Source organism: Zalophus californianus, chromosome 15, assembly GCF_009762305.2.
Source record: "Zalophus californianus isolate mZalCal1 chromosome 15, mZalCal1.pri.v2, whole genome shotgun sequence".
NCBI classification, from domain to species: Eukaryota; Metazoa; Chordata; class Mammalia; order Carnivora; family Otariidae; genus Zalophus; species Zalophus californianus.
In genome coordinates, this window is record NC_045609.1 from 45,481,323 (window position 1) to 45,509,279 (window position 27,957).

The 27,957-nt window shown below is 50.2% G+C and overlaps 1 protein-coding gene across 11 annotated transcripts in view; it reads left to right on the top strand.

Moving 5' to 3' along the window:
* LDB3 (LIM domain binding 3) overlaps window positions 1-27,957 on the top strand; it is a 63,436-nt gene that overhangs the window by 35,200 nt on the left and 279 nt on the right. For 6 of the 11 annotated variants that reach the window (XM_027586576.2, XM_027586598.2, XM_027586603.2 and 3 more), the window contains 7 exons: window positions 264-446; window positions 3,776-3,918; window positions 10,281-10,701; window positions 11,851-12,031; window positions 12,651-12,771; window positions 18,312-18,427; window positions 24,885-27,676. In XM_027586576.2, coding sequence (XP_027442377.1) covers window positions 264-446; window positions 3,776-3,918; window positions 10,281-10,701; window positions 11,851-12,031; window positions 12,651-12,771; window positions 18,312-18,427; window positions 24,885-24,974 — 1,255 coding nt within the window. In that variant the 3' untranslated portion in view covers window positions 24,975-27,676. Of the gene's footprint in view, window positions 1-263; window positions 447-3,775; window positions 3,919-10,280; window positions 10,702-11,850; window positions 12,032-12,650; window positions 12,772-18,311; window positions 18,428-24,884; window positions 27,677-27,957 lie in introns of those variants that run through there. The other 5 variants (XM_027586614.2, XM_027586621.2, XM_027586631.2 and 2 more) reach the window with 2 other exon arrangements.

A 27,957-nucleotide genomic window follows, 5' to 3' on the forward strand; every position in this document is an offset into this window, starting at 1 on the left:
ATTGGGGGCGGGGTGGGTATGTGGAAACTTGCCAGGCTTGAGAATATTTTTGATGCGACCGTGGCCCTCCAAGTGCTCTGAGCCCTTCCCTCTTGGGGTCCTGGGGAACTCCTACCCTAAGCCTGGAAACACACCTTCTGGAAGATTCTATTCTGTTTGCAGTAAGGATGGTGCCTTCTGCCCAGCCTGCCTCTGCTGCAGCCACCATCCCCATGCAGGGGGACCCCCTTGACCTCTTGTCTTTCTTGGTCCCGCCTCATTAGCACCCCTATTGAGCATGCTCCAGTGTGCACCAGCCAGGCCGCCACCCCGCTGCTGCCCGCTTCTGCCCAGCCACCTGCTGCTGCCCCTCCCAGTGCAGCATCACCACCCCTGACCGCAGCCACTGCCCATGCTGCCACCGCCTCTGCCGCAGCCCCTGCCTCAAGCCCCGCGGACAGTCCAAGGTAACTGGCCCACAGGTGCCGGCCCTGACCTCAGGCAAGGGAGGCAGGAACGGCCTCGGCCTGGGTTCACCTGTTGACAACTGTGTCCAGCCCTCGGAAAGGCCCTTCCAAGGTGGTTGGGACCCCGGGGTCCTTGGGAAGCCAAGCCTAGCACTGCCTGGTGTTGAGAGTGAAGGGGAGACTGGGGGTCACTGCAGGGGAGCACACTGTGCGGCTCAGGACCGACATAGGGATGTGCTGCCCTGCCCCCCAGCACATGTTCTGAGATAGATGTAAAAGTCTCTCTCTCTCATGCGCCCACACACGTGCGCACACACACACACACACACACACACACACACAGAGTTAGATAACAAAGACCTGGAACTGAGATAAAGGAGGAGAATGGAAATTGTCCCTGTGGTCTGGGGAAGTCAGGAAGGCTCTCTGGAGGAGGGAGCAGAGACAGTGTTGACCTGGGCATGTCAGGCCTGTCAGATTTGGGCAGATATTTAGCGACTAACTTGCCCTCTCCCTTTACCCTCTCTTCTCTCTTGATAGAGAGCACACTACCCCCAGAGGTACCCCATGTCATGGGACTTAAATCTCTGCTCCACCACTTACTCTCTATAATCCACAGACAGTGACTTAATTTCTCTGAAGCTCAGTTTCTCCTCTGCTAAGATGTTTAATGCAACATCTATTTTTGAGGGTTGGGACAGAAAAAAGTGTGCATAAATCACCTAGCACATAAAATGCTCTCAAGTATTATGAGTTACTGCATTTCAATCTACCTCCTGGATACCCAGCAAAGGCAGGGGTGGGGAAGGGGGGAATGGGGGGTTGTAGTTTGCAAAGGGTGCAGAGGGGTGTGGGGAGGTAGACAGGGCAGGCTGGATGAGTCATTCCAGAATGGCCAGGCAGTGTAACGGCCAGACAGGCCCAGCTCTTTCTGGGCTGCATGGAGTTGTCAAGTTGGTGTTTGGGGTCAGAGCCAGCTTTCCCAGTTTCCCATGCTCCCTTCCCAGGGTTTTGCTGGAAAGGTCATGCCTCTCTGGGTCAGGGTTCAAAGGACAGAGGGTGGGCAGAGTGGCCTGCAGACCTGTGTGCTGCCCCCCTGCCCCCAGGCTTCATAGGGACCTAGGTGATGTCAAGGCCAGGCTTTGCCCAGCCCAACTCAAGCCTCAAGGGTGAGCCCAGTCTGGACCTCCAGGGGTTGTTTTATTCCAGCTTCCTGGGGTCACTTAGCAAGTTGCTTCCCCTCTGCACACGAGAGTCTCTTCAGGTAAGGGCACAAAGAAACTTTGAAGAGGGTAAGAAATGTCTCTGTTGTTAAGTGGGGAGATGCCTCTCAAGTTGGATGGAGAAGCTCCAGACGCTGGGGCCTTGCTCAAGGGTAAGCTCCAGCACTGTGCTTCAGGCCTCTGTGTCTTCAGTGTCCTGGGGCCCTCAGGAGCTCCTCAACGGAGCAAACCGTTCCTTCCTTTGCCTTGCAAAGGGAGATGAGAGCTGGGTGGAGGTTGGAGAGACACCTTGGAGGGGTCCTAGCACCAGGCCAGAGCAGAAAGGACCAGGGAACCACACCCTGGGCCCAGATACCTCCCCTTCTCGCACAAGGCTAGATGGAGCTAGAGGGAGCCAGTGGGAGGCAAATGGACACCCCAGCCTTTCTTGGCATGGCCTCGGAATTCTTACCGGTGTCTTAAATCTCTGCTTCCTCCCCCAGTGCCAATGTCTGACACAGGCTCTTTAGCTCCTGGGATGCTGGGAAAGCTTTCTCCACAGCTGGGAGAGCCTGGCTAAGCCCCACTGACCCTCAGCCTTCCACCACAGAGGAAGCTGGACACCCCTGGACACTCCCTCTTCCATTAAGGCCCCTACTCCACTGTGGTTTATCAGAGCAGGGCAGGCCGACCCAGGGAGGGGAGACAATGCCTCACCCCATCAGGAACATGGTAACTTGGCACGTTAAGTCTGCACACCCCCTGTGTCTGGGACACTGGCTGTCTGAGGCTCATTCTACCTCCATACCATCTGGGCAGCACTGCACACGTTTCTGGGTCTGCTCAGGAGCTTGGCAGTGTGGTGGGTTCTTAGCTCAGGACCACCCCCTCCCAGAGCCCTGAAGAAGAAGGTGCTTCCTTATCCTTGGACTCTGCCCAGCACCTGGGCCCGGGGGGAACAGTTGGAAGGAAGGCAGGAAGCCATGGGCTGGGGGCGGGTCATATATTAGCAGGGGCTCACTTCTCTAGCATCCCCATCAATGACCCATTTGCCCTGGGTATGGACATGTGGTCCCCAAGGGGATCTGAAAGATGTCGGGAGAGACCAAGGATGTGTTCAGTAAGGTGTTCTTCAGTTTTAAGTGGAAAAAAAAGGGGGGGTTTTCACTGACAAATGAAACTGGGAAACACTGAATGAGGCAAAGTTGAACGTGCTGCTTAACTCCAGTTCTTAGAGCCTTTAGTTCTCCAAGGGGAGAGGCCAAGGATGGCATTTCCTGAGGGCAATGAACTGGGGCACTTTCCCCCCATCACTGATGTCCCATGGTTCCTGGGTCACAAGTGGGAAAAGGCTGCTCTAGGCCTCTTGGCTGCTAACTCAGCGGAAGAGGGCAACAGGAATCCTGTGCAGAGAAGCCTGTGTGTGTGTGTGTGTGTGTGTGTGTGTGTGTGTGTGTGTGGGAAAAGGCTGCTCTAGGCCTCTTGGCTGCTAACTCAGCGGAAGAGGGCAACAGGAATCCTGTGCAGAGAAGCCTGTGTGTGTGTGTGTGTGTGTGTGTGTGTGTGTGTTGGGGGGGTGTCTCCTGGCTTCCCATGAGCCCTCCCTGGAGCACCCAGAAACCTGAGACTTGGCAGCTCCCACCAGCAACGTAGGAAGGGGAATGGGAAGGAGGCCAGTGGTCTGAGGCTGTGCCCCAGAAGGTCAGAAGGTTTAGGGAGACGGGTAGCTCTGACCACCTCCATCTGTCTCCTCTCTCCTGCTGCTTCCCCCTCCAGCCCCAGCCCCACCCTGGCAATCTCTCCCTGGGGAGTGAAGGGTTTTCTGTGTGTCTTTCTGGCTGGCTGGTGATTTTTCTCCCTCTCTCCTAAGGTGGTAGCATCAGCAATGGGCTGTATTGCTCTAACCAGGCTCACAAAGACTCAGCCCCCCAGAAGCAGCTTCTTCCCCTCAAAGACCACCACGGTCTTTCCTTCACAGCCTCTGGCAACCCCCTAGGACTATCTCTGTCAGGTTTCCTCCTCACAGAGGCTTCTGAAGATCCGGGAGCCAGCCTGCCGGGACTGCAGGCCCCAGGGCCTGGGTGGGGCTGTTCTTCTGGCTGCTAACTCCTCCCCCCTTGGTTCCAGGCCCCAGGCCTCTGCCTACAGTCCCGCCAAGGCGACCTCTCCAGCACCTGCCACTCATACATACAGTGAGGCCTCAGCTGCCCCTGCGCCCAAGCCCCGGGTTGTCACCACCGCCAGCATCCGGCCTTCTGTCTACCAGCCAGGTGAGAGGCAGAACGGAGGGGAGGCTGTCAGGCTGGACATGGCTTCTAGGCCACATCCCGAAAAGGTTGGTGGCCAGTGAGACCCTGCTAACGAGGCTCAGCCCTCCTTCCTCCAAATGTGGGCCAGAATCCTATGGAGCCTGCCTCTGGCCCTGGGGAGACAGGTGAGCGGTGCCAGGCAGGAATGGAGCCACCCAGCTCTTAGGAAGATCCTGTTCCTGGCTGAGGATTTCCAGGCTCAAGGTGAAGGAAGAAAGGGTTTAGAGGAGGAGCTTGTTTCTCCAGGAGTCTGGGTCTGCCTCAAGCTGGAAGACAGGTAGGTGTAATGAAAACACCATAGCCTTTGGACAGACCTCCTGCATCATGCTGTGACCCTGGGCAACCTGCTCATCCTGTCTGGTCTTTGGTTTCCTCAGCTGAGGCAGGATAATGGAGGCCCAGAGAGCACACGTGACCAGCAACAGCATGGCCAGCACAGGGCCAGCCGGTGGCTGAGCTCACTTGGCTGTCTGTTCCATTGCTCTGGTCCCCATTCTCAACACTGCCCCCGGCCCCTCCACAGGGATGAGGACTCAGCCCCATGTCCCCTCTTTCCTAGTGAAGTCTGGCCTGCTCCTCAGAGCCTGAGGGCAATTCTCAGTTACCTCGCCCTCCCTTGCCTGCCCCCTGCACAGTGAAGCCGAGGGCTCTTTAGCCAGTATTTTCCCAGGCTGGGGGAAGGTCCTGTGTGCCCTGGTCTAGTGGATATGTCCGCAGGAGGGCTCTGGGCATCTATAGCCGTCCAGGGCTGATCGCCATCCCCTCCTTCCCCCTGGATTCTGACCCTGAACTCCAGGAGGGCAGGGCTGTGGCAGATTTTCTTCACTGGCTCCCCAGCCCCTGACTCAGGCCTGGCACCGAGGAGGTGCTCCGCAAAGGTAGTGGTTGAAGGAATAAATGAATGAATGAATGCTGGTAAGGAACTCAAGTTGGGGGTAAAGAATGGCATGGGGAGAGGCTGTGAAATGCGCACTCTGGTGGCTGAACACACAGGGGTCATGGGTCACAAGTGTTCCCAGAGGGGACCCATGCAAGTTCCATGGGTGGCTGAGATAGGATTTTAGGTGGGCACACACTTTTCATTTAAAGCATATTTCTCTTCACAGCCATCTTGACTACAGAAATTCTAGCAATAATGACATTTTCCACTTGGAGTAGTATCCAAATTGTTCTCCACCCCCCTCCCAAATGGTTACACACACACACACACACACACACACACACACCACTTTCACACATGGTAACAGTGATGAGGTGAAGAAGTTAAGGCCTTGTTCAGGAAAGAATGGGGTAGCTAACTCTAAGGGGACAGGGAGGGGGCTTCTCAATATCACGCCAGAAAGGGAGAGTTGGTCAAGAAGTCGTAAGGTCGAGTGCAGACTCAGGAGCATACCCTGTTTTTGTTTTTTGGTTTTAAAGATTTTATTTATTTATTTGACGAGAGACACAGCAAGAGAGAGAACACAAGTGGGGGGGGGGGAGAGGGAGAAGCAGACTCCCCTGCCGAGCAGGGAGCCCGATGCCGGGCTCCATCCCAGGACCCTGGGATCATGATCTGAGCAGACGCCTAACGACTAAGCCACCCAGGCGCCCCAGGAGCATATCCTGTTAGGGAAAAGGAGAGACCCCAGAGAGGGTCCTCAATGAAGCCGGAGAGCAGGGGAGGTCAGACAGGGACTGCGCCGGAAGGGCCTTGCTCTGGGGAGCCTGACTTGACGCGCAAGGCCGAGGAGCCATCATGAGCCCTCCTAGTCTAGAACTCTCTCTGCCCGCGGTGTTGAGCGTGGGCGGTAGAAGCGGCTTCAGCATCAGACAGGCTCCTGTGCGGGGCTCTGCTCCGCCTCCCCCAAGGCAAAGCACTTCGTCTCGGCTGCCTGAATTCCCTGCTCTGAAAAATGGGCACGAAGCTATGTAGACCTCGTGTTCTGGGGACGAAATGAAGCACCCAGCCGAGTACTTGGCACACAGGAGGCGCCCTTCCCTGTCCTTCCAGGGGCAGGGACACAAAGTTCTGAGGTTAGAGTCACAGGATTAGGGAGCAATTCGGAGCTGGCTGCAGTGGTGAAACATCTCCGAGGGAGCTGGAGGACGCGGCTGCCCAGCGGACACGGGGACCACTGCGGGGAGGGCGGAAAGGAACCCGGCTGAGGCGAGGCGCACTCTCCGCGCCCGGAGCGCATTTCCGGCCCGGCCCGGGCTCCCTTCCCAGGCGGGTCCTCCTGGGCACCTTCCGGGGCGGACCCCGGGGCTCCGGCTCTCCTCCGCAGGCCCGCCAGGGGGCGGCACGGCTCCGGGGGCCCGCGCCCGCCTGGCCCGCCCAGCGCCCCCTCACCTCCTTGCCGGGCTGGGGCCCAGGCGGGCGAGACGTGCTGGAGCCCCGGGCCGGCGGGCCTCCCTCCGCGGCGTTCCCAGGCGGTGCAGACGTTAACTCATGCCTGCCCGCAGGGAAGGAGGCGGCCGGCCTCCGCCCCTCTCCCGGGGAGGCCGGGCGGCTGGCAGGCGGCCCGGGGAGAAGCGGGGAACGCGCGCCCGAGCCGCTCCCGTCCTCCGCTGACCCAGGCCGGGCCGCAGCTCCCCGCGGGATTCCTCTGGGCCGAGGGTGGCGTTCGCAGCCCGGCTCTCGTCGCTGGCGCCCGGGCTGGGCGGCCGCTCCCCGGAGCACCTGGGGCCGGGGAGGCGGCCGGGTCGGCCTCGCGTGGGCAGGGGGGAGGCCACGTCGGCCCGCGGGCCGGGCGGGGGCCGGCGCTCGTGGGGAGCCAGGCCCGACCTGGGATGAGTCAGAAATCACCTTGTTTAATTACACATTCCCGAGGCCGCCGAGTGCGATAGGGGCCTTTTGAACTTGCCAATTAGAGATGAAATATCACCTCCTAATTTAGACGGGCTTAATTCCGTCAAGCAGAAATAGCAACAGCCCCGGGCTCGGAGATGGGATATCAAGTCTCCTTTCTGGCACGTCTGGGGTGGCGCGGCCAGAGCCAGGAGGAAGGGCACAGAGGCAAGGGGACTGGGAAGCAGCCGCTCCTCGCGCTCCCACCTCACCCCCGTAGAGTGGGGGGACGCGATGCGGAGTGGGGAGCTGCCGGCCTGCGCCTCGAGGAACGGAAGGCCCCTAGGGCAGCCCACCGGGCTCCGGATTCCCGCATGCTTCTGACCTGCAGACGCTTTCGCAGGGGCTTAGAAGAGGGGACTGGATCAGGGAGTCTGGAAGGCCTTCCGGAGGAAGGAAGAGAACGTCTGCCAGGCAGAAAGAATAGGGTTTGCGTTGCTGGAGGGAAGCAGGAAAAGTGGGCAAGGGCCCGAGTTGGAAGGGACGTGCTAAAAGCCTGTTTTGCTGCGTAGGGAGTGGTTAAGCAGGGGATCTGGAGTTGAGTCCCACTGCCCGAGCTCCCCAACTTTCCAGTAGTCACTTAGGCTCACCAAGCTTCAGTTCTCCAACTGTAAAGTGGACTAGAAAATATTCTCTGCCTCACTGGATTGCAGTGAGTATTACATGAAATAATACACGTAAAGGGCCTCGCCTGTGGAAGCCAGTCAGTCTTAGGTAGTCACTGTGCTGATGAGGGCAGCACTGTCCAATAAAAATAAATTTTCTAGTTAACCACATTTTTTAAGGAAAAGGAAGCAGGTGAGATTAATGTTACCATATTTTATTTGACTCAGTATATTCAAAGCATCATTTCAATATATAGTCAATATAAAATAATGATTAATGAGATATTTATATTCCTTTCTTGTGCTAAGCCCTGGAATCTAGTGTGTATGTTACATTGATAGCACTTCTCAATTTCTATTAGCCACATTTCAAGTGTTTACTGGCCACCTAGGGCTGTGCACTGGCACAGGATTGGGGCTTTGTTCTTAATCCCTTTCAGCAGAGAGTCCCCACTTTACCAAAAAAAAGGGTGGGGGACAAAATGTTGCTTAGAACCCCATTATGTATGAGAGGGATGAAGCTGCTCTGAAGTTCTGCTAGATCACCTCTCCCCACACCCCCTGCCTGGTGGCATTCCCCTCATCACCCCTGCCCCAGCACTTTGAGACCCTCTGCTCTGGGCACTTGGCTGCTAGGCAAGGTTGTTAGGAAAGGTGGCAACACTTGGAATCTGGGCTTCACAAATTTGCACAGTGCATGCATCATGTCACCCCAGTAGGTCCCCACCACTCTTTGAGGCAGGCAGGGGCATCATACTTTCTACCACTGGTGATAGACTCAGTCCCAAGTTATCTGATTTCAGGGTGTCACATCTCCCATCCCCACCCCCAACATCCCACAGTCTCCCTGGATGGGTTCCCTCAGGTGACCATCAGGCAGTAAGATGAGCTGACAGTTCACCCAGACCCTGAGACCCAGAAGTCACCATCCTCACTAACGTGAAATGATGCATACACGGTACCAGGCCCTAGGATAAGCACTTTATATTTCTTGTCTCCTTGAAACCTCATAACCAACCTGTGAGGCACTAAGAATTATTAGTGCCATCTTTAAAAAAGGACATTCAGGCCCAAAGACATTAAGCAGCTTGCCCAAGGACACACAGCCAGGATGTAGTAGTGCTGGGACCTGAACCTAGGGCTCTTGATGGCTGTGCTACATGCCAGAGCATGGGACCTCCTCCAAGTTTATAGTTATTCCTCAATGACATGGTGTGCCAAGATTTTCTGGAAATTAGACTTATATTCTTTACAGAGGCAGCTTGGGGTAATAGAATAGTTTTGGAGACTCACTCTGCCACTTACTGTGTCTGAGCCTCAGTGACTTCAACTGTAAAGGGGACCAAACCAGATGATTTGTTATGTGCCAAGCCTACTCCCTTAGTAAGTGGGAAGAAGATTGATTCCTCATGGAGAGAGTTTTACTTTTAGAAGCCAGCACCACTCCCAACATGGCTCCAAGACAGGATCGTGGCGGATTTTACCCCTTCAGCTTTTGATAGCACAGGCCTGATGCCCACCCACCCACAGTACTGGGGTTCCTGTGTTACCCAGCTCTGAAGGGCCAGTCATCTTGGAGTAGAACAATACGATTGGAACAGCAGGCCCCAGGCCACCGAAGGTGGTCCACGAGAACCAGGTGGGAGAGACCAGAGGCCAGGTGGGGAACTTTAGCCCTGAGCAAGACCTTCCTTTCCAGGCTGGAAACTGAGGGGGGCTGTCTCAGGACCCCTCAGCACAGTCCATCCACCTAGGCAAGCTCAGGAATGGAGGGAGTTTGCCCCAACATGCTTCCCAGGATGGGAGGAATGAGGCCTCTTTCCAGAGGCACAGACTGTGAGTTGAGGCGAGGCTTCTGGAACCTCCCTGGCTGGAAGATGAAGCTGGCTGGAATGTGTGCAGGCTCCACAATGGGAGGCAGCAGAACTTAGAAACCTAGGTTTTGAGGGCCCAGGCCTCAGAGGGCTATGGGTGAGCAGCTGCAGTGCTCCTTTGTGTTGTCACCCCAAAAGGTTTTTTAGCTCGGGGATACTTGGAGGTAGGGGTTCCAGAAGTGAGGCAGTACATTCTCCTGCACTCTTTCATGGTAATTTCACACGCACTCAGACATACTCTGTTTCCCCCAAAGTGGTGTAGGGGAGCGTTTGTCTCCTAGAGGCAGCCACAGACTGAGGGAGCAGCTAGACCTGGGCTGTGTCACCCCAACATCTCTGCCCAGGCTCCCTCTGAATGGCTCTCTCAAGACCCCCACCCCAATCAAACCAAGGTGAAATTTCCCCCAATATAAATCAAGCTGAAGTGTTTTTTGAGAAAATGGTTGTAGCTAAACATTTCATGTTTAGCTACTGAACCTGAAAACCCAGCTGCCCTATCATCTACTTTGTCCCAAAGGCGGGGCTAGGTCCAGGTTCAGCAAACACATGTGATTGAAGCATTTCAGATGTCAAATCCCTGGTCAGAGTGCAACTGAAAGCATCTTCCAGTCAAGGCCAAGTTGACCCACTCCCACCCCCTTCCCGGCCCAGGGGACCCAGATATGAGGCTTGCCTGGCATGCCCGCCCCCATTCCCTGTCTTCTGCAGGCTTCTGGAAGCCAAGGCCTGGCCGAGCCCCACCCCACACAGCTGCAGATATTTATAGCTGTGTCCCTTTCCCAGCCTTGTTCAAGCTCCCGAGGGCTCTGCTCTGGTTGCTCTTTATCTCCCTTGGCTCCCTGCTGCAAATTCAAATCTGGGGCATCAAGAAGTTCAGGAACGCGTCCTCCATAAAAATTGGAATTGTACCGCTCTAATATTAAAGTCACCTTTTAGAGTTTTCTGGCTGGGGTGGGGCAAGTTGGGGGAAATGAGTTCCTGATACATTTTTCTTTGGCTATTTTTGGCTTGCAGTGCCGGCATCTACCTACAGCCCATCCCCGGGGGCCAATTATAGTCCAGCTCCCTACACCCCCTCACCTGCCCCTGCCTACACCCCCTCGCCTGCCCCCACCTACTCCCCTTCTCCGGCACCAGCCTATACCCCCTCGCCAGCCCCAAGCTATAACCCTGCACCCTCAGCGGCCTACAGTGGGGGCCCTGTGGAGTCTGCCAGCCGCCCCCCTTGGGTGACAGATGACAGCTTCTCACAGAAGTTTGCCCCTGGCAAGAGTACCACCTCCATCAGCAAGCAGACCCTGCCCCGAGGGACCCCTGCCTACACCCCGACAGGGCCCCAGGGGTCTCCCCTGGCCAGGGGCATCGTTCAGCGGGCTGAGCGTTTCCCAGCCAGCAGCAGGACTCCGCTCTGTGGCCACTGCAGCAACGTCATCAGGTATGGTCTGAGCTGGGGCGCTGGGAGAGCAGGGGTGTGGGGTTCTTGTGCACTGTCTGAACCCTGTGGTAGGGCATGGGAGGTGAGAGGGAGGGCAAGAGTAGGGAGAAGGCTCCCTGCTGGGCAGCCTCAGGCTCCTCTGGCTTGCCACCTCGTCTGACCTTCTTTGAGCTTTGGCTTCCATACCTGTGTGACACCCACTTCTCCGGGAGTCGGGAGAATTCCATGAAGTAAGTGGGTGAAGCTCCCAGCACGGTGCCTGGTGCCAGGACCTCCCCCTCGGGCTAAGGCCGGGTTCTGGGAATCGTAGGTCTTGTTGTCAGGTTTATTGGGCATGTTGCAAGCTGGCTGACAGTGCTAGTTTTGACCCAGCTTTCCTTTAGGGTTCTTTCTGGGTCTTTCCACAGACAGGCCAGTGTTGCTCAGGGCTTTGGTGGGCATCTGCCACCCTAAAAGGAAAACAAGTCATTTCACAGACGTAGGTGACACTTGTTTGGACATAGTATGTTTATAGGATGTGTGTGTTAGGGAGGAGGGCATATATATGTGATAAATACACTTTTACTTAAAAATAAGGTAACACATGCTCATTAAAGAATAATTAGAGAGTTCCAAAAAGTAAAAATGAAAATGTACCACATTTCCTCGTAGTCCCACTGCTCTGACTGCTAATCTGGATCTGGGCTACCCAGGCGGTACTAGCCCTGTGGCCTTGAACAACTTACTTTACCTCTCTGTGCCTCAGTTTCCTTATCTGAAAGCAGATACCGTAATCCTACTTCTTAGGATTGTTGTAAGCGCTAACCAAGTTAATCCATGCACATTTCTTCTTAAACAGTGCTGGGCACAGAGTACACACTCAATAAAGGCCAGCCATTGGCATGGTCATCTTGGCTCTTCTTGTTACAATATTCTATAATACACTTCCCTCGTCCCCTACCTGGAGATGTTTGAGTTGCTTCCCTGTTGTTGATGAAACAATGAATATCTTTTTGCATAGAGCTTTATCTGAATTTCACATCAGTTCATTAGAACAGTTACAAAAGTCAGGGTTATTGGGTCAAAGTATGAAGAGTTTTGGGTGTCCTGAAACATCTGGTCTTGAGCTTTTGGGGCTGCCTTAATAGGTGCCATTCTCTGCTTCCCCAGGGGCCCCTTTCTGGTAGCCATGGGCCGTTCCTGGCACCCGGAAGAGTTCAACTGTGCCTACTGCAAGACCTCCCTGGCCGACATGTGCTTTGTGGAGGAGCAGAACAATGTGTACTGCGAGCGCTGTTACGAGCAGTTCTTTGCCCCAATCTGTGCCAAGTGCAACACCAAAATCATGGGGGTAAGTGGGCAGCATCCCTCTCCTCTGACTCTTGTCTTTTCCCCAATCTTTCTCCCTCCCCAAGGTTGTGGGGGCCTGTTAGGAAGCCAAGAAGTGGCTGCTAACAGAGAGAGAACAACTTTCCATCCTACAAGGGAGTTGGTTTGCCACCAATGAGCTAGGGAGCGAAGGAACATGGAGGGAGAGATGATGACTTGCCTCAGCCACATGGCTCAAAGTGTTGGTGGAGCTTCTGCAAAGCAAGTTATTGCTTCATAGACTGACCTCGCCACGCGCCCACATGTGGCCTTGACCCCTCCATGCTCCTTTGGTAAAGCAGCGGTAGTAAGCAATACCCCCCCCCCAGCTTTGAGGGGAGGGTTCAGAATCACAGCTAATGTAACCACCTCTCCGATGATTTTGACAGAGAACCTGGCACCCAGCAGGTGCTACATGAGTGTGAACTCCTCTGTCACCCCTGGGCCTTTCCTCAGCATGTCCAAGACCCACCTCCTGGGCTCTCCTGCCCTGTTCCCTGTTGGGATGCTCCGGCAGTAGCCAGGGCCTGGTGAGGAAGAGGGGGCCCAGCTTCCTCTCTCCCCTGAACCTCTTGGCCTGAGCGGAGGCTCTTTCCCCCCAGGAAGTGATGCATGCCCTGAGACAGACGTGGCACACCACCTGCTTCGTCTGCGCAGCTTGCAAAAAGCCCTTTGGGAACAGCCTCTTCCACATGGAAGATGGGGAGCCCTACTGCGAGAAAGGTAGGACCGCTATGCTGTGGGGAGGCCCCAGAGTCCTGGAGAAAGGAGCAGGTACAGGAAGCTCCTGCCTGTGTCCATTCACATGGAACCATCAGGAGGCTCCAAATGGCAGAATCATGCTTTCCTGGGGTGGGGGCTGGGTCTATGGCTTTTTTTTTTTTTTTTTTTTTTAACACATTCGACCTCAGTTCCCTTCCCTGCACCACATATGTGGATCACAGGTTGGCATCTTGTAACCACTTGGGAAACCTTTCAGATGATTATGATCTGGAATCTGAAAAGGCTTTGGCTTTGGACTTTCTCTTAGGTTCTGTTCCAGGCTCCACCTCGGGCTGGCTTTGTAACCCCGAGTGAGTTATTAAACTTCTCTGAGCCTCACTTCCCTCATCTGTACAAAAGGGCATATAAACACCTGCCTCATGAGTTGTGAGGATTAACCAGAGAAAGTGTGTAAAGCACCAAACATGTGAAAGTCCCTTTCCCTGCTCCTCTGATGTTCCTTCAGAGTCCTGTAACCACCCCCAGCTGAATTCAGAGTTTCTCTCTTCCCCAAAATGCTGTTTTACCTTAAAACTTGGAGTAAATTATAAATTTTGAAGACAAAGCACTCTGTTAGAGAATCAGGTGTCCTGGCTAATTAGCCACTTCCTCACTCATTTATTCATAGACTGCCTCTTCTTTTTTTTTTTTTTAAGATTTATTTATTTATTTTAGAGAGAGAGAGCATCGATGAGTGGGGAGAGGGGCAGAGGAAGAGGGGGAGAGAGAGAGAGAAGCAGACTCCCTGGCAGAGCCAGCCAAAATCGAGAGTCAGGGGCGCCTGGGTAGCTCAGATGGTTAAGCATCTGCCTTTGGCTCAGGTCATGATCCCAGGGTCCTGGGATCGAGCCCCACGTCAAGCTCCCTGCTCAGTGGGGAGGCTGTTTCTCCCTCTCCCACTCGCCCTGCTTGTGCTCTCTCACTTTCTGTCAAATAAAAAAATAAAATCTTTAAAAAAAAATCAAGAGTCAGACGCTCAACTGACTGAGCCACCCAGGCACTCCCATAGACTGCCTTTTTCAGAAAAGGATTTGAGGGAGGGTCCAACAAAGTTACCATAGACGCGAAGGTTAAGACAATAGAACTAGAAAATCAGCACCAAGTAGAAGAGGGAAAAGCAAGCAGGCTGATTATGAAGAATAACAGAGCAACAGTGACTGGGCAGCAAATCTGTGGGCAAAAAGAGAAACACAGTAAGTTAGTTTACTTTAAAATCAGAAAGGAGAAAACATTTCAGTTCCTCCAGGGGAAAAGCAAAGCAAACAAAAACTATTCTCCCCTGACATCAAATTATAAAAGAAAAATTTCTTGCGTTCTTATATACGGGTGAGATGTCTTCCCAGCTCTTATTAATTGAATGACTTAGTTACTCAGTCACTCCGTGCCTCAGTTTCCATATCTTTAAAAGGAAGAAGATAAGCATCTCTTTTCCCTTCTTGTGAGTGTATGGTGATAATTGTTAGATAATTAGCAGATAATTGATAGATGTGTGTTCATGCCAATACAAATTGCTATTGTTGGGGCACCTGGGTGGCTCAGTCAATTAAACATCTGACTCTTGGTTTCAGCTCAGGTCATGATCTCAGGGTCATGAGATGGAGTCCCGTGTCAGGCTCCACGCTCGGTGCAGAGTCTGCTTGAGATTCTCTCTCTCCTTCTCCCTCTGCCCCTCCCCCTGCTCATGCTCTCTAAATAAATAAATAAATAAATAAATAAATAAATAAATAAATAAAATCTTAAAACACACACAACAAAAACAAATTGCTATTATTAATTGACTAAAAGCATTACAATTTCTATAATTTGTGTCTGAGGCTTGAAAAGTCCTCAGTACCCCCCCCCCAAATCTGATGGACATTTAGGTTGCTTCTGCTTCTTGGCTATTGTGAATACTGCTGCTATGAACATGGGCGTGCAAATGTCTAAAAGACCCTGTTTGTAGTTCTTTGGGGGTATATGCCCAGCGGTAGGGTTGCTGGGTCATATGGTATTTCTATTTTTGAGGTTTCCACTATTCTGATAATGGCATTGCACCATTTTACAATTCCACCAGCAGAGCACAGGGTTTCAAATTCACTACATCTTTGCCTACACTTGCTATTTTGCTGGGTTTTTTATAGCAGCCCACTTAATGAGGGTGAGGTGGTATCTCATTGTCATACCTTGTCATCATTTTTATCAACAACTTGGAAGAAGACACAGAAGGGAGAATGTCAGAATGCCACGATCTAGACTCCAAAAGATTTCGTCAGCTGCCCTCGCGAGCTGACACTTTTACATATGATAATCTTGCACCTAAGTAAGAGAGCTAGGAGGGCCTGCCCCTGAGCAGTGCCCAGACCTGATGGGGCATCATGATCACCTGGGAAACTTTAAAGATATAGAAGATCAATTCCCAGATGTACAGATGCAGAATTTTATCACCCTACCCCCACCCATATGATTCTATATTCAGTTAAGTTTGAGAATCGAGGTATGATCCGAAGACCAGCAATATCAGGATTACAGAAATGCAGATCTTTGGGCCCCACCCCAGATCTGCTGAATCAGAAACTCTGAGGGGTGGGGCCCAGCAATCTGTGTTTCGCGACCCCTTGAGATGATTCTAACGTTTGAGAACCACTGTTCTCGGAAAGCAGTAAGCCCTTTTGCAACAGAGAGCACCTGTGATTTGATGGATGGAAATCCTTTTACAATAGCAATAAAATCCATTAAATACAGGGTACAAATTCAACTTGGGGCATAAGAGAGTTAGTCAAAGAAAATTATAAAGACCTAATAAGAGAAGTAAAGTAAGAAATAAATACATGAGGAACTAGATTATATTCATGGTGGGAAAGGCCCAAGCACAAACTTAATTCCAATTATATTCTCTCTCTCTCTCTTTTTTTTTTTTTTTGATAAATGATGAAATATGTGAACTTTAAAAAAAAATGTATTAGGGTCAAGACCGGTGCTACCAAATTTTAAAACAAAGTGGCAGTTCTCCAGATCATACAGAATCAAGTATAAAACAGAAAAACCAATCGGCAGGCCAGACTAGATGTTCAACTGTAAGAGCTTAATGTTAGTCTGCCCAGTGAGAGAAGGAAAATTACTATTTAGTGAGGTTTTCCAAACGATTTCTTTGTTTGTCCATTCATCCTTCATCCAACAAATGTGTGCCGGTTCCTGTGAGAGACACGGAGCATTAGGAGTGGGTCTCTGCCTTCAAAAACCTCAAGCAGACGCATCATCCTGTGATACGCCAGCACATCAATGGATAGTCAAGAGATGATTGAATGAATGAATGAATGAATGAATGGAGGGAGGGGAAGCCCAAAAGAAGCCGTTGGGAAGGCCATCTCATCTCTCTCGGTTGGGTGGAAGATGAGGTCTTCCCAGGAGGAAGGCCTGGCCCACAGCATTGCAGAGATCCTGGTAGACAAAGTGGGGAGGGTTTTCCAAGCCCAGGACCTGGTTCATACACAGGCATGAGGTAGACGAGAGAGTCCAGGGCATCTGGAGACTGGGAGTAATGAGAGAGGAGTCAGAAGTGGGGTACAGGGCTTGCCCTCCCGTGGAGATGGGGTAGCCTATGGCCCTGTTTCTCACCCACACTAGTTCCTACAGAGCATGGAGTGAACCGTAAATCCACTCTAACTTTGTAAAGGAAGCAGAATGATGTTTTTAGTTCTGGTGAGAAATGAAGTATTCCATCAGAGACAGGCCTCATAGACCGTGACATATAGAACAGCATTTGCATGACAAACCATAAGTAAACACAAAAGGGGAAACCGTACATTGGAAAATATATGCAAGAGATATAACTTATCAAAGCTCAATGGCAAATAGATAACCAGAGACCACGTGAAGTCATGGAAAGAGGATGAACTTTGGAGTCCATTGAGGCAGGCTCCTTACTGCCGGTGTGATAGAACCTCGGCAGCCAGTTTCCTCGTCTTTAAAATGGGAATAATTATTTCTTCCTACAGCTGCTGTGAAGATTACCCAGGAAACTTAGAAAAGCACTAGTATTGGACTAGTGCCGAGTAGGCACTGGAATCACGTTTCCTTCTCTCCTTCCATCCTTTATAAAGACATTCACAATAAGAGCCAAGATTTTTGAGTATCTGTGCCAAGTACGTTCACGTAGGTTATCTTATTGAATCTATACAACAACCCCACAACTTAGGTACTGTAGTTACTCCCATTCTACAGATAAGAAACCGGAGACGCTGAGAAGTTAGGTGACTTGCCCCAAGTAGGAACAATTCTCGAACAGAGCTAGGACTTGAGCTCAGTGCTTTTGTTCTTCAGAACCCAAGTCCATAACCCCCCATGGCACGCTGCTTCTTAGCATGTGGTCTAAGATGGAGAACAGGCGTGCTGTCCACAAGGATATCTGAGCAGAAACGTGGAAGGTGTGAGGAGAAGCCCACTGTGGCAGAGCTGTGGAGAGACCAGTACACTTCTAGGGGAATGAAGGCTTTGTAAGAGGCGTCAAACTTCTCTGAAAGAATCTGGAAGAGTTCTACGTGGAGTACAGTAGAACTGCTTCTCCCTGAGGCCCAGGGAAGACAGCTCCTGAGTTGGAGTTGGGACCCAGACCACTCAGCTGTGTGTCTCAGCTGTATGACGCTGGCGAGCCTTGGCTTCCTAATCCACAAGATAAAATAAAACAGAAAAATAATTATAGTTCAATCTCTGAGGGATTTTTTTGAAGATTAAGTTCATTCGTTGATATATTGATTCACTGGTTCATCCATTCCGTTATTCATTCTGCACATATGTGTTGGGTATTGACTTGTGTCCCGGGCACTGTGTCGAGGGTGGAAAGAAAACAGTACATACTAATCCACAGATCATGACATTGAGATTCTAGTAAAGAATACCATCTATGCGAGAATGCTTGGTGAACTGTAAAGCATTATACAAACAATACATGGTATTATTATCTCTTCGGTGAGGCAGGGAGGGGGACAAGTCTTAACATAGTAGCTCAAATATTGTTTCTAGTAGTGAAACTTTGTTATGAACACAAATGCCCAATGACAGAAGAATTGCCAAGCAAAGAACGTACTGTAGTACTCCTAAAAACGTTAAGGGGTCTCCTTCTTCCAAACTAAGCATAGCAATTGGGAAATGTGATTTTTTTTTTTTTTCTTTTTTGGGATTGGTCTGTTTGGGCTATAAAGGGTGATAGAGGCAGAAGAGAAAATCACCCTGTAGAAAGAAAGTTAATGACAGATCTGGAAAGTGTTTGTAAATTAAACCAGTACAGAGTGGTAACTAAGCCTGAATCCATACAACACCAGTGCAAATTACTGAAAAGAAAAAAACACAATGATATAACTGAGCATTTTGTCTGCAAGATGAGAAGTAACCAGTTAGGTCATACCCACTGCCCCAGCTCCGTGATTTGCGGTGTGGTGTCATTGTTGTGGCATTGTGTCAGTGTGTCCAGGATGCTTCTCCCAGCCTGCCTGGATGCCTGGTCCTCACTCTGCCTTTCATTTCAGACTACGTCAATCTGTTCAGCACCAAGTGTCATGGCTGCGATTTCCCCGTGGAGGCTGGGGACAAGTTTATCGAAGCCCTGGGACACACCTGGCATGACACCTGCTTCATCTGCGCAGTATGTTTTTAGCACGGCTGGGGGTTCTGACTTTCTGAGAAGGGGCAAGAGGGACCTAGTGGGGCCAGGTGATCAACCCTCTACATCCCTTTTAACACTGGCCCACTGATATGCTGATCATTTTTATTCATTTTTTTATTTTTTTAAGATTTTATTTATTTATTTGAGAGAGAGAGCACATGAGAGGGGGAAGGGTCAGAGGGAGAAGCAGACTCCCCGCCGAGCAGGGAGCCCGATGCGGGACTCCATCCAGGGACTCCAGGATCATGACCTGAGCCGAAGGCAGTTGCCCAACTAACTGAGCCACCCAGGCGCCCTATGCTGATCATTTTTAAAAGCTGCCAAGTACCATGATGCTGGATATGTCACAGTCAAGCAAAGTTTATTACTAATAATTACTTCTAAACCAAAGTGGCTTTGTTACTCTCCATTTCATTAAGGAAACGTCAAACCAGCAGCTTGTCTCACCAGGAACGCTCTGAGTAGTTGGGAGCAGCGAATGATGCTTCGGTTAGAATAAAGAAGGATGGTTTCCTATGATTATAAGTTGCTTTAGTTATGATGAAGTGATTCAAGGGTTTCCCCCCAAATTTTCACCATGAAACACTAGATTGGAGCTTGTTGACCCATTCTATGAAAAGCTGAGATAACGTTTCTTTTGAGAGAACTTTTAGGAATCGGGGCTATCATTTTATTTTCCTAAATGGTCTTGCTCCTGATATGTAGTTGCCAGGAGATAAGCCCTAGATGACCTGTTAACCATGTGCCATCTATTTCTCCTGAACAGCCAGGTCATTTTTCCCATGAGATTGGCATTTTCCTTTTGAGGGCTTTGGGTTGGGGGCAGGGTGGCGCGGACACAGCAATGAGCTCACTGACATTAGGACTCTGCCTTACATTTAGGAAATATTCATCCCTGAGAAAGGCCTGTGATGTGAGTCTGCAACTGACTGAACTTTATTTGGGAAAATTAATGTGCCACTACTGTGTTTGTTTTGTTTTGTTTTGTTTTGTTTTATCAGAGCTGCTCAAGGTAAAGTGTGGCCATGTATCAAATATCCATGCACTTTAAACTTGAACTATTTTTATAGGCTTATGATATAGGACAACCCTCATCATAAAGGTTACTGCAATGCACCTCAGTGTCTATACCACATCTGCACTCCACCATGCGTGAGGTGCACTGTGTTGACTTTGAGCGTGAGTTTGCTAGGCCTGCTGTAACAATGTACCAAAATCCGATGGCTTCAAAAACTGAAATGGACTCTCTCATAGTTCTGGAGGCTAGACGTCTGAATTTAAGATGTCGGCAGGGCTGTGCGCTCTCCCCTAGCTTTTGGTGGTTTCCAGCAGTCTTTGGTGTTTCTTGAATCACAGCTGCAGAACTTCAGTCTCGGGCTCCATGGTCCCATCGCATCCTTCCCTCTGTGTGTGTGAGTCTTTGCATGGCTTTCTCTGCTGTGTGTGTCTGTCTCTATATGCTTCTCCTTTTCTTATCAGGACACTGGTCCTACTGGATTAATAGCCCGTCTTACTCCAGTATGACCTCATCTTAATTTACATCTTAATTATATCTGCAAAGATCCTGCTTCCAAATAAGGTCACCGGTGTGTCCCTGCCCCGAGTAGATTGAAGGTACTGGGAGTAAGGACTTCAGCATATGAATTTGGGGGAGGAAACAACACAATTCAATCTAAACACTCTGATTTTCCAGCTTTTGGAATAGATTTTCTAATTGCCTTTTAGGGTCCTTTAAATACATCAGGTCCTCCCCTCTGAAAACGGACAACAATGTGAATATACTGGCTTTCTGGTTGTCCCCTAAAGAGCCATGACTCAGCACGGCACATAGGGCCCTCTGACCCCAACATTCAAGTCATGGCTTGTCTGATCCTAAGACACTGCCTGCAAGTCTGGTTGCCCAACTTCTAGAAGGATCCAAGAGACTTGGAGAAGGTCCAGGGCAGACTGTGACACAGAAGGCCTGTTCTCTCAGGGCAGGCTGATGAGAGGTCTGTGTCACATGGAGAGGGTACCATGGAAAAGGTGAGCATGGGTCTGCTCCCTTGAGCCCACTGAGTTTGGCTGAGAATCACAGTGGCACAAATCCCAGAGAGAGACCAGAAGAAGCAGTAAAGCATAGGGTTGTTCAGGCCAAGATTACAGATAAGTTCTGGCAAGGGTGTGAGAGACCCATAGCACTGCAGAAGGATCCATCTAAAGAAGCCAGGCAGATCCTGTCCTTTGGAGAATCAGTGTGGTGAATGAATCATTACATTTTCCTCCTAAGTGGCCCTGTGTGGCACTCACTGCCCTGTTAAGATATAGCAAAGTGGAACATGGTTTTGGTTTTAATTTTTGGAAAGCAATCTTTTGATTGGAAAACTGTGAGGGTTTTTTTTGGGGGGGGTGAGGGGAATCCTTTTCCATCACTTTATATTTCTAAATCATCTTTGATGAGCATATATTTTCTTATAATTAAAAAATTAATAAGAAAGAAAGATCAGACCTAGCTCTCCCAGCTGATAAGCTGTTTTCCCACCAGTTAGATCTCAGGAGAGCACATAACTTTAGACTAATTCAATTTAGCAAATATTGCTTGAGTTTGGGGAACACAAGATATTCCCGAACAAAGCTCCACCTTCAGGGAGTTTGGAATCTTGAAAGAAAACAAAGTTGACATATACAAGCAATTAAAGAATAGAACAAGACAGCCTCTCTAAAGTCCCAAGCATATAAAATGATGGCTGAGATGGGGCCCCTGGGTGGCTCGGAGGGTTAAACATCCAGCTCTTGATTTCAGCTCAGGTCATGATCTCAGGGTCATGAGATGAAGCCCCACATCGGGCTCTGTGCTGAGTGTGGAGTCCGCTTAAGATTCTCTCTCCTTCTCCCTCAGCACCCCCTGCTTGTGCTCTCTCTCTCTCTCTCTCTCTCAATAAAAAATAATAAGAAATATTAAAAAAAATAAAATGATGGATGAGAAGGGCTATGTGGGTTGGGGTAAGGGGTTAAGCTCCTGTCTGGGGGCTGGGGTGAGGGGTTAAGCTCCTGTCTGGGGGCTGGGGTGAGGGGTTAAGCTTCTGTCTGGGGGCTGGGGTGAGGGGTTAAGCTCCTGTCTGGGGGCTGGGGTGAGGGGTTAAGCTCCTGTCTGGGGGCTGGGGTGAGGGGTTAAGCTCCTGTCTGGGGGCTGGGGTGAGGGGTTAAGCTCCTGTCTGGGGGCTGGGGTGAGGGGTTAAGCTCCTGTCTGGGGGCTGGGGTGAGGGGTTAAGCTCCTGTCTGGGGGCTGGGGTGAGGGGTTAAGCTCCTGTCTGGGGGCTGGGGTGAGGGGTTAAGCTCCTGTCTGGGGGCTGGGGTGAGGGGTTAAGCTCCTGTCTGGGGGCTGGGGTGAGGGGTTAAGCTCCTGTCTGGGGGCTGGGGTGAGGGGTTAAGCTCCTGTCTGGGGGCTGGGGTGAGGGGTTAAGCTCCTGTCTGGGGGCTGGGGTGAGGGGTTAAGCTCCTGTCTGGGGGCTGGGGTGAGGGGTTAAGCTCCTGTCTGGGGGCTGGGGTGAGGGGTTAAGCTCCTGTCTGGGGGCTGGGGTGAGGGGTTAAGCTCCTGTCTGGGGGCTGGGGTGAGGGGTTAAGCTCCTGTCTGGGGGCTGGGGTGAGGGGTTAAGCTCCTGTCTGGGGGCTGGGGTGAGGGGTTAAGCTCCTGTCTGGGGGCTGGGGTGAGGGGTTAAGCTCCTGTCTGGGGGCTGGGGTGAGGGGTTAAGCTCCTGTCTGGGGGCTGGGGTGAGGGGTTAAGCTCCTGTCTGGGGGCTGGGGTGAGGGGTTAAGCTCCTGTCTGGGGGCTGGGGTGAGGGGTTAAGCTCCTGTCTGGGGGCTGGGGTGAGGGGTTAAGCTCCTGTCTGGGGGCTGGGGTGAGGGGTTAAGCTCCTGTCTGGGGGCTGGGGTGAGGGGTTAAGCTCCTGTCTGGGGGCTGGGGTGAGGGGTTAAGCTCCTGTCTGGCTTCAGCACTTGAGTTCCAGTGGAAAGTATATGGAGCCTATCTTTAATGGGATAGAGATGACTTCCTGTGGCCCCTCTTTTCCTCTAAGTCTTGTTGGGTCTCTAGCCCTTCCCCACCGGTGGGGGAGGGGAGGGCAGCAGTCCTAGGGGCTGCCACAGCTGGCCTACGTCATTGCCTTCCAGCACTGTCCATGACCACTACTCCTTCCCACCCAGGCCCTGATGCCACTTGACCATGCAACCTGGGGCTTGAACCGTCCCCGCTATGCCATTCCGCTGAGTAGTCTGGAGGCCTCACCGGGAAGCCACCGTGCATCCCACACAGAGTCTCCTCGCCCAGGACACTGAGCAAGACCTTTTTATGATATTTTCTGCCCTCAGCTCTATCTTATCAATGAGCTGCCCCTAGGCTCTGGCCCGTCCTCACTTCTGGGTCTTTAGTCTCCCAACACACTGTCCAACTTATCCCAAAGTTCTCACAAGTAACCAGCACTGTCCTAGACTAGGCAGGGTCTCCCAGTCAGAGCCTCAGATGTTGACAGGCAGCTCCTTGACAACTTACTCCAGAGCTGCCTTTCTATCTCCCATGAAACCCATCCTCACTGTTGGATCTTATGGGCTTATCCCCATGTCTTCACCAGCGGCTTGAGGCCACCCCCAAGAGCCTCTCAACATTACTGCCCCCCACCTGGATGTTTTCCGTCCCTTTTTTAGGTCGTTGGTTTCCAGGGCCCATTGTCAGCCCTGTGTGATCGCAAGTATAACATTCTCAGTTGGGCCATGAGGTACTTGCACGTGGGACCACTGTGATGCCACTTTTCTTTCCAACTGTCTTGGAGTGGTCACATGCTCACTGAGCTAAGCTCATCTCAAGAGGATGATTTCTCTATCCTCATGCCTTCTGTATGTGGGAACTCTCCCTGCTGTCCTCCTCCTCCTTCTTTAGTGGGGGACAGGCAGAGGGAGAGGGAGAGAGAGATTCTTAAGCAGGCTCCACTCCCAGCATGGGGCTTGATCTCACGACCCTGAGATCATGACCTGAGCTGAAATCAAGAGTCGGATGCTTAACTGAGCCACCCAGACACCCCTACCTACACTTCTTCTGATGTCAGTGTCCTGGATGTGGTCCCTGCTTCTGCTCCCTGTTTGATATGTTCAGTGCCCTCCATGAACCTGGGGCTCATCTCAGCCTATGTGACTTCCCAGCTGACTCTGACACATTGGCATACTGCCTACCCAGGGCCAGCCTACATACTGGTAGTCCAACAAACTTGGAGGGCTACCTCAATACAAGCCCCGTAAGCCCAGAACAATTTCAAGTAAGCCTAGCCCCGCTCTGTGGTGGGGTATGGGGAAGATGAGCTAGACCTAGGGTCTTGCAGACCTGGACACCGAGTCCCAGCTCCACAATTTGCTAGGTCTGTGACTTAAGTGGGACGCTTAGCTCTATGAGCCACAGTTGTTCCCTTGTGAAATGGGGGAAAATCATACCTTCCCATAAGTTTTTGTGAGAATTAAATGAGATCATGTATATAGAGTGGCCTCCTGCTTGACCCGTAGTAGCCTCAACATACATCACTTAGCTTTCTTCTTTCTGTGACGTCTCCATCTTCAAAATGCACTCATATTTTGTCATCATGGGGCTATATAATTTTGCCTCTATTTCTTTTATATACTATCTCCCTGCATACACTTTTCCATATTTGATTGATCTTTTTCCTGGTGGCATTCCATTGGAAAATGTACTGTAAGAATCTACTTGGTCATCTCCCCATAGAGAGACATTTTAGTGGTTTTCAGTTTTCACTTGGGCACACGTTGTTCCGTGCAATCGTTTCTGCAAGATAAACTCCTCCTGAGTGGTACTGGGCAGACACATCTTTACAGCTCCTCTTCAGTGTTGCCACATCCCTACAGAAGACTGAGCTGATTCACCGAGTGGTGTCCCTAGCAGTGCACAAGTAGGCCTGGTTCCCTTTTGGCATTGTCGACTGTTGACTGATACTTTTTTTTTTTTTTTTTTTTGCTTTTGCTTTTTGGCTATAGTCTTCTAAGGTTAAAGGTACAAGTGATTGAGGGGTTTTGTTGTTGTTGTTGTTGTTAGATTAATAGATACTTAGGGGTCTCTCACAGAAGTTTTAATTTATTTTTTCTTTAATTATTAGTGAGGATAATCTTTTCTGATGTGTTTGTTAGTTTACTAATGGTATTTTCTTGGATGTTAATCACCCCCATGGCTATTGACTCATGATTTTGTTCTGGTGTCTTGTAAACTTTGGACAGCATCCATCGATCATCTTCATCTTGTATATTTTTTTGTATTCCATTTCATTAATTTGAGTTTAGTTCTGTATTCCTCTTTGGAACTCTTAAATGTTACGTAGTTCGATTGTCTACTCTGCTTATGTCATTAGGAATTTGTAGCGGGGAGAGCTAGGCCCACCTCATGCCTGTCTGTCCTCTGTCCCAGGTCTGCCACGTGAATCTGGAGGGGCAGCCATTCTACTCCAAGAAGGACAAACCCCTGTGCAAGAAGCATGCACACGCCATCAACGTGTAGGGAGCCCAGAGCGTCTGATGAGGACAGGCCGGGAGCTGCTCCTGCCGCTGACAATAAAGGATTCAAGGAGGCTGACGTTTCTTTTTGGGGGAAAGGGGGAAGACAGGAAGCTACTGAGCCCTTTTGAAGTATAATTTTAGTCCTTCCTTCTGCACACAGATCGTGTATTTGCATAGTTCAGACTAGAAGCCAAATGAAGATTCCTCAACCAAGCTAGTAACTAATCCAAGGCTGGAGTGGTAATTCAGATGCTCAGGACAGAGTTCCAAGAACTCCAGAGTGGAAAACAAAAAAGTCATTTTCTCGAAGCGATACCCTTCCCTGAGGTCACCAGAGCAGGGACAGAGCTCAGAGCGGTTATGGAGAATCTGGAGTATGCGTTGGAGTACTCTAGAGCTCCTCTGGCAAACAGCACGAAGTGCTCAACAGTACTTGCTGTGGGGTATTTTTAGAGCCATAGCTGAGGGCTTGTTAGCTGAGACCAATTGGGCTTTCCTCACCAAAAAAGGAAGTGTTATTCCATTGCTAATGTCATGGAGCTACCTCTGCACATCAAACTTCAGACCTTCAACAGAGTTGAGCGTTCCGAGGGAGTCCAGGCGTCTAGGAGGTGTCTTCTAGGAGCTGCGGGGCAGTTGACAGGGATTTAGGAAGGGCTCTGGCTCATGCTGCAGACATCTCTGGCTCACATCTAAGACATCCTATGTCCCCAGAAGGTTTAGCTCCTTTTTGAATTGTGATGGGAAAGTGGAATTGGGTTTTTCCAGTTTTGCTTTGCTGTGTGTGAGAGGAGATTTTAAAGTGACTCTGGGTTGCGTCTAGCCTTTGTTTTGCTTTATCAAGTTCATGAGCATGAATGTCCCGGTCTTGTGCATGTATTTCGCTCCCAGTCCTGTGACTTGCTCTCTTATGAAGTCTTCCTCAGCGCCCCTTCCCCCAACAGGCATAATGACCTGTGGACAAGAAGAGAGAGATGGTGTCTGAAACAGGATGGCAGAATAGGCTGAGAACATGCCCAAACTCTGCATGGAGAGAGGAGCCTTACTTTCTGCCAGCCTCAGTAAAAATGCCAGTGTTGGCAGCACCTCCCACCTCAGATCTGCACCATCCTTCTCAAGTGTTGCTTTCAGTGCCGCACACCGATTATGTGCAGGGATGTCGGCCATTGGGAGAAGAAGAGGGACTGATAATGTACTCATTTGCCATTCGGGCCCATGGTTTGAAAATATATGAGCCAAGTTGATCTAGAACTTATTTAAGTATTTATTGAAATAGACTTGGGTCTTCAAACTTCTTTAAAACATTAGTTATAGTTTGGGTTAAGTACGCATTTTAAAGCTGTTTGGTGATGAAGAGAGCAGCTTAGTTTCTGAGGCTGGAAATGGTACATTCTCTTTCCCTTCAGGAAGCACTGTTATTATACTCATTGAACAAGGCATGGAAGCAGGCCGTCTGAGGGGGTGTTTCTCACTTGAACACAATAGTTAGGAACTCTTCCAACTCACTGCTACTCTCTCCTCACTCCTGTTTTGGATTTTTCTCTTTGCATGTTTTATGAGAATGCATTAGAACATTTTCTTCTTCTGAGAACTGAGGCTTCCAGGGGACTGCCTTTCTACCTGAGTGTGTCCCTTCTCCTTGAGGGAGAAAGAAGCAGCAAGATGCGCCCCTAGCAGGAGGCCCGTGCTTTTTTTCCAAAGGTGAAGCCATGTTCCCGAGGGAGCACCAGGAGGGACATAATTGTGCTCCTACCACGGGGCCCTTCTTTACCTGTGGTGCAGTAAGAAAGTGAATCTAAAGTACCAGGCAGTAAAATCTGCTGGGAGTGGCTAGAGATTTTTCAGGAGTTGCAAACAAGTACCTTGGAGCATTCTGTTATTTTTGGAAAGTTCAAATATACAGGGATAAGAAGGTTGCTGACTGTACAGAAAAGCTCTAGGCAGGTTTTCTCTTAAAGCAAAAACGAAAACAAGAACACATTTTTCAGAGACTGGTCTCGAGGAAAGGAAAAACAGTTCCCAAGAGTTGTTTCTGAAAATATCTTTTAAGAGGGTTTATGCACACACGGACACACACATGCCCGTGCGACCATTAAAAAAGTACATGATAATTAAAAAGAAAAGTGAAGCATCTCAAAGAAGGACTTCATCATGGTCATTTACTGAATCGGTTTTTCTACATCTCAGAGAGAGTGAGTGTCGATTCTGAGGGACTCTTTTATTTACCGAAACCCAAAACAAACAAAAAACTATTTTAAAGGTAGAAGGAGAAGAAGGTAGTTTTGAATATGGGGTTCCCTCAGTGTTTGCAAGTTTGGCGTAGCTTTGGGGTTAAGGTTGTATCTATCTCAACATCAGGGATGTCCTAGGACACCAAACAATTTCTAATAGTTCCTAGTGGGGAGCACACTTCAGATCTGCCGTTCTTGTCTCCTCATTTAACACTTACAAACATTAACTTTTTGCAACAGAGTGATTTGTGTCTGCAGTGTTTGTGTTAGGAATCTAGCTTTTATAATGTTAGCTTTTCAACCCAGGTACTCTTGCTTTGGGATTTTTTTTTTTTTTTAATTTTAAGATTTCAAAAGTGGAAAGTAGTGCGGTAGAGGTGTGCACAAAAATATTTTGCATGTTTGTTTGTTTTGGGGTTTTCTTTGGCCTGTGTGAATTCTACTTTTTAGCACAATAAAACCTAAAACAGGATGTGCAAATGCTGATTTTTCTGTGTAAAGTTTTTTTCACATGACACCAAAAGTAAATTATTTCTAAATGGCTGCAAAAAAAAGTTTGCGGCAAAACGAAATGTCCTACAGAGAAGAAACATATAACTCACTTGCTCTGTTTGTTGGCTGTGTGGCCCAACAGCAGTTTAATTGCCTTGTTTAAACAGACAAGGATATGTGAATAATACAAATGTTTTGCATACAAAGGGAATTTACCGGGTAAATAATAAAGTGAAGACCGGGCTTTGCCTTTTCTTTATG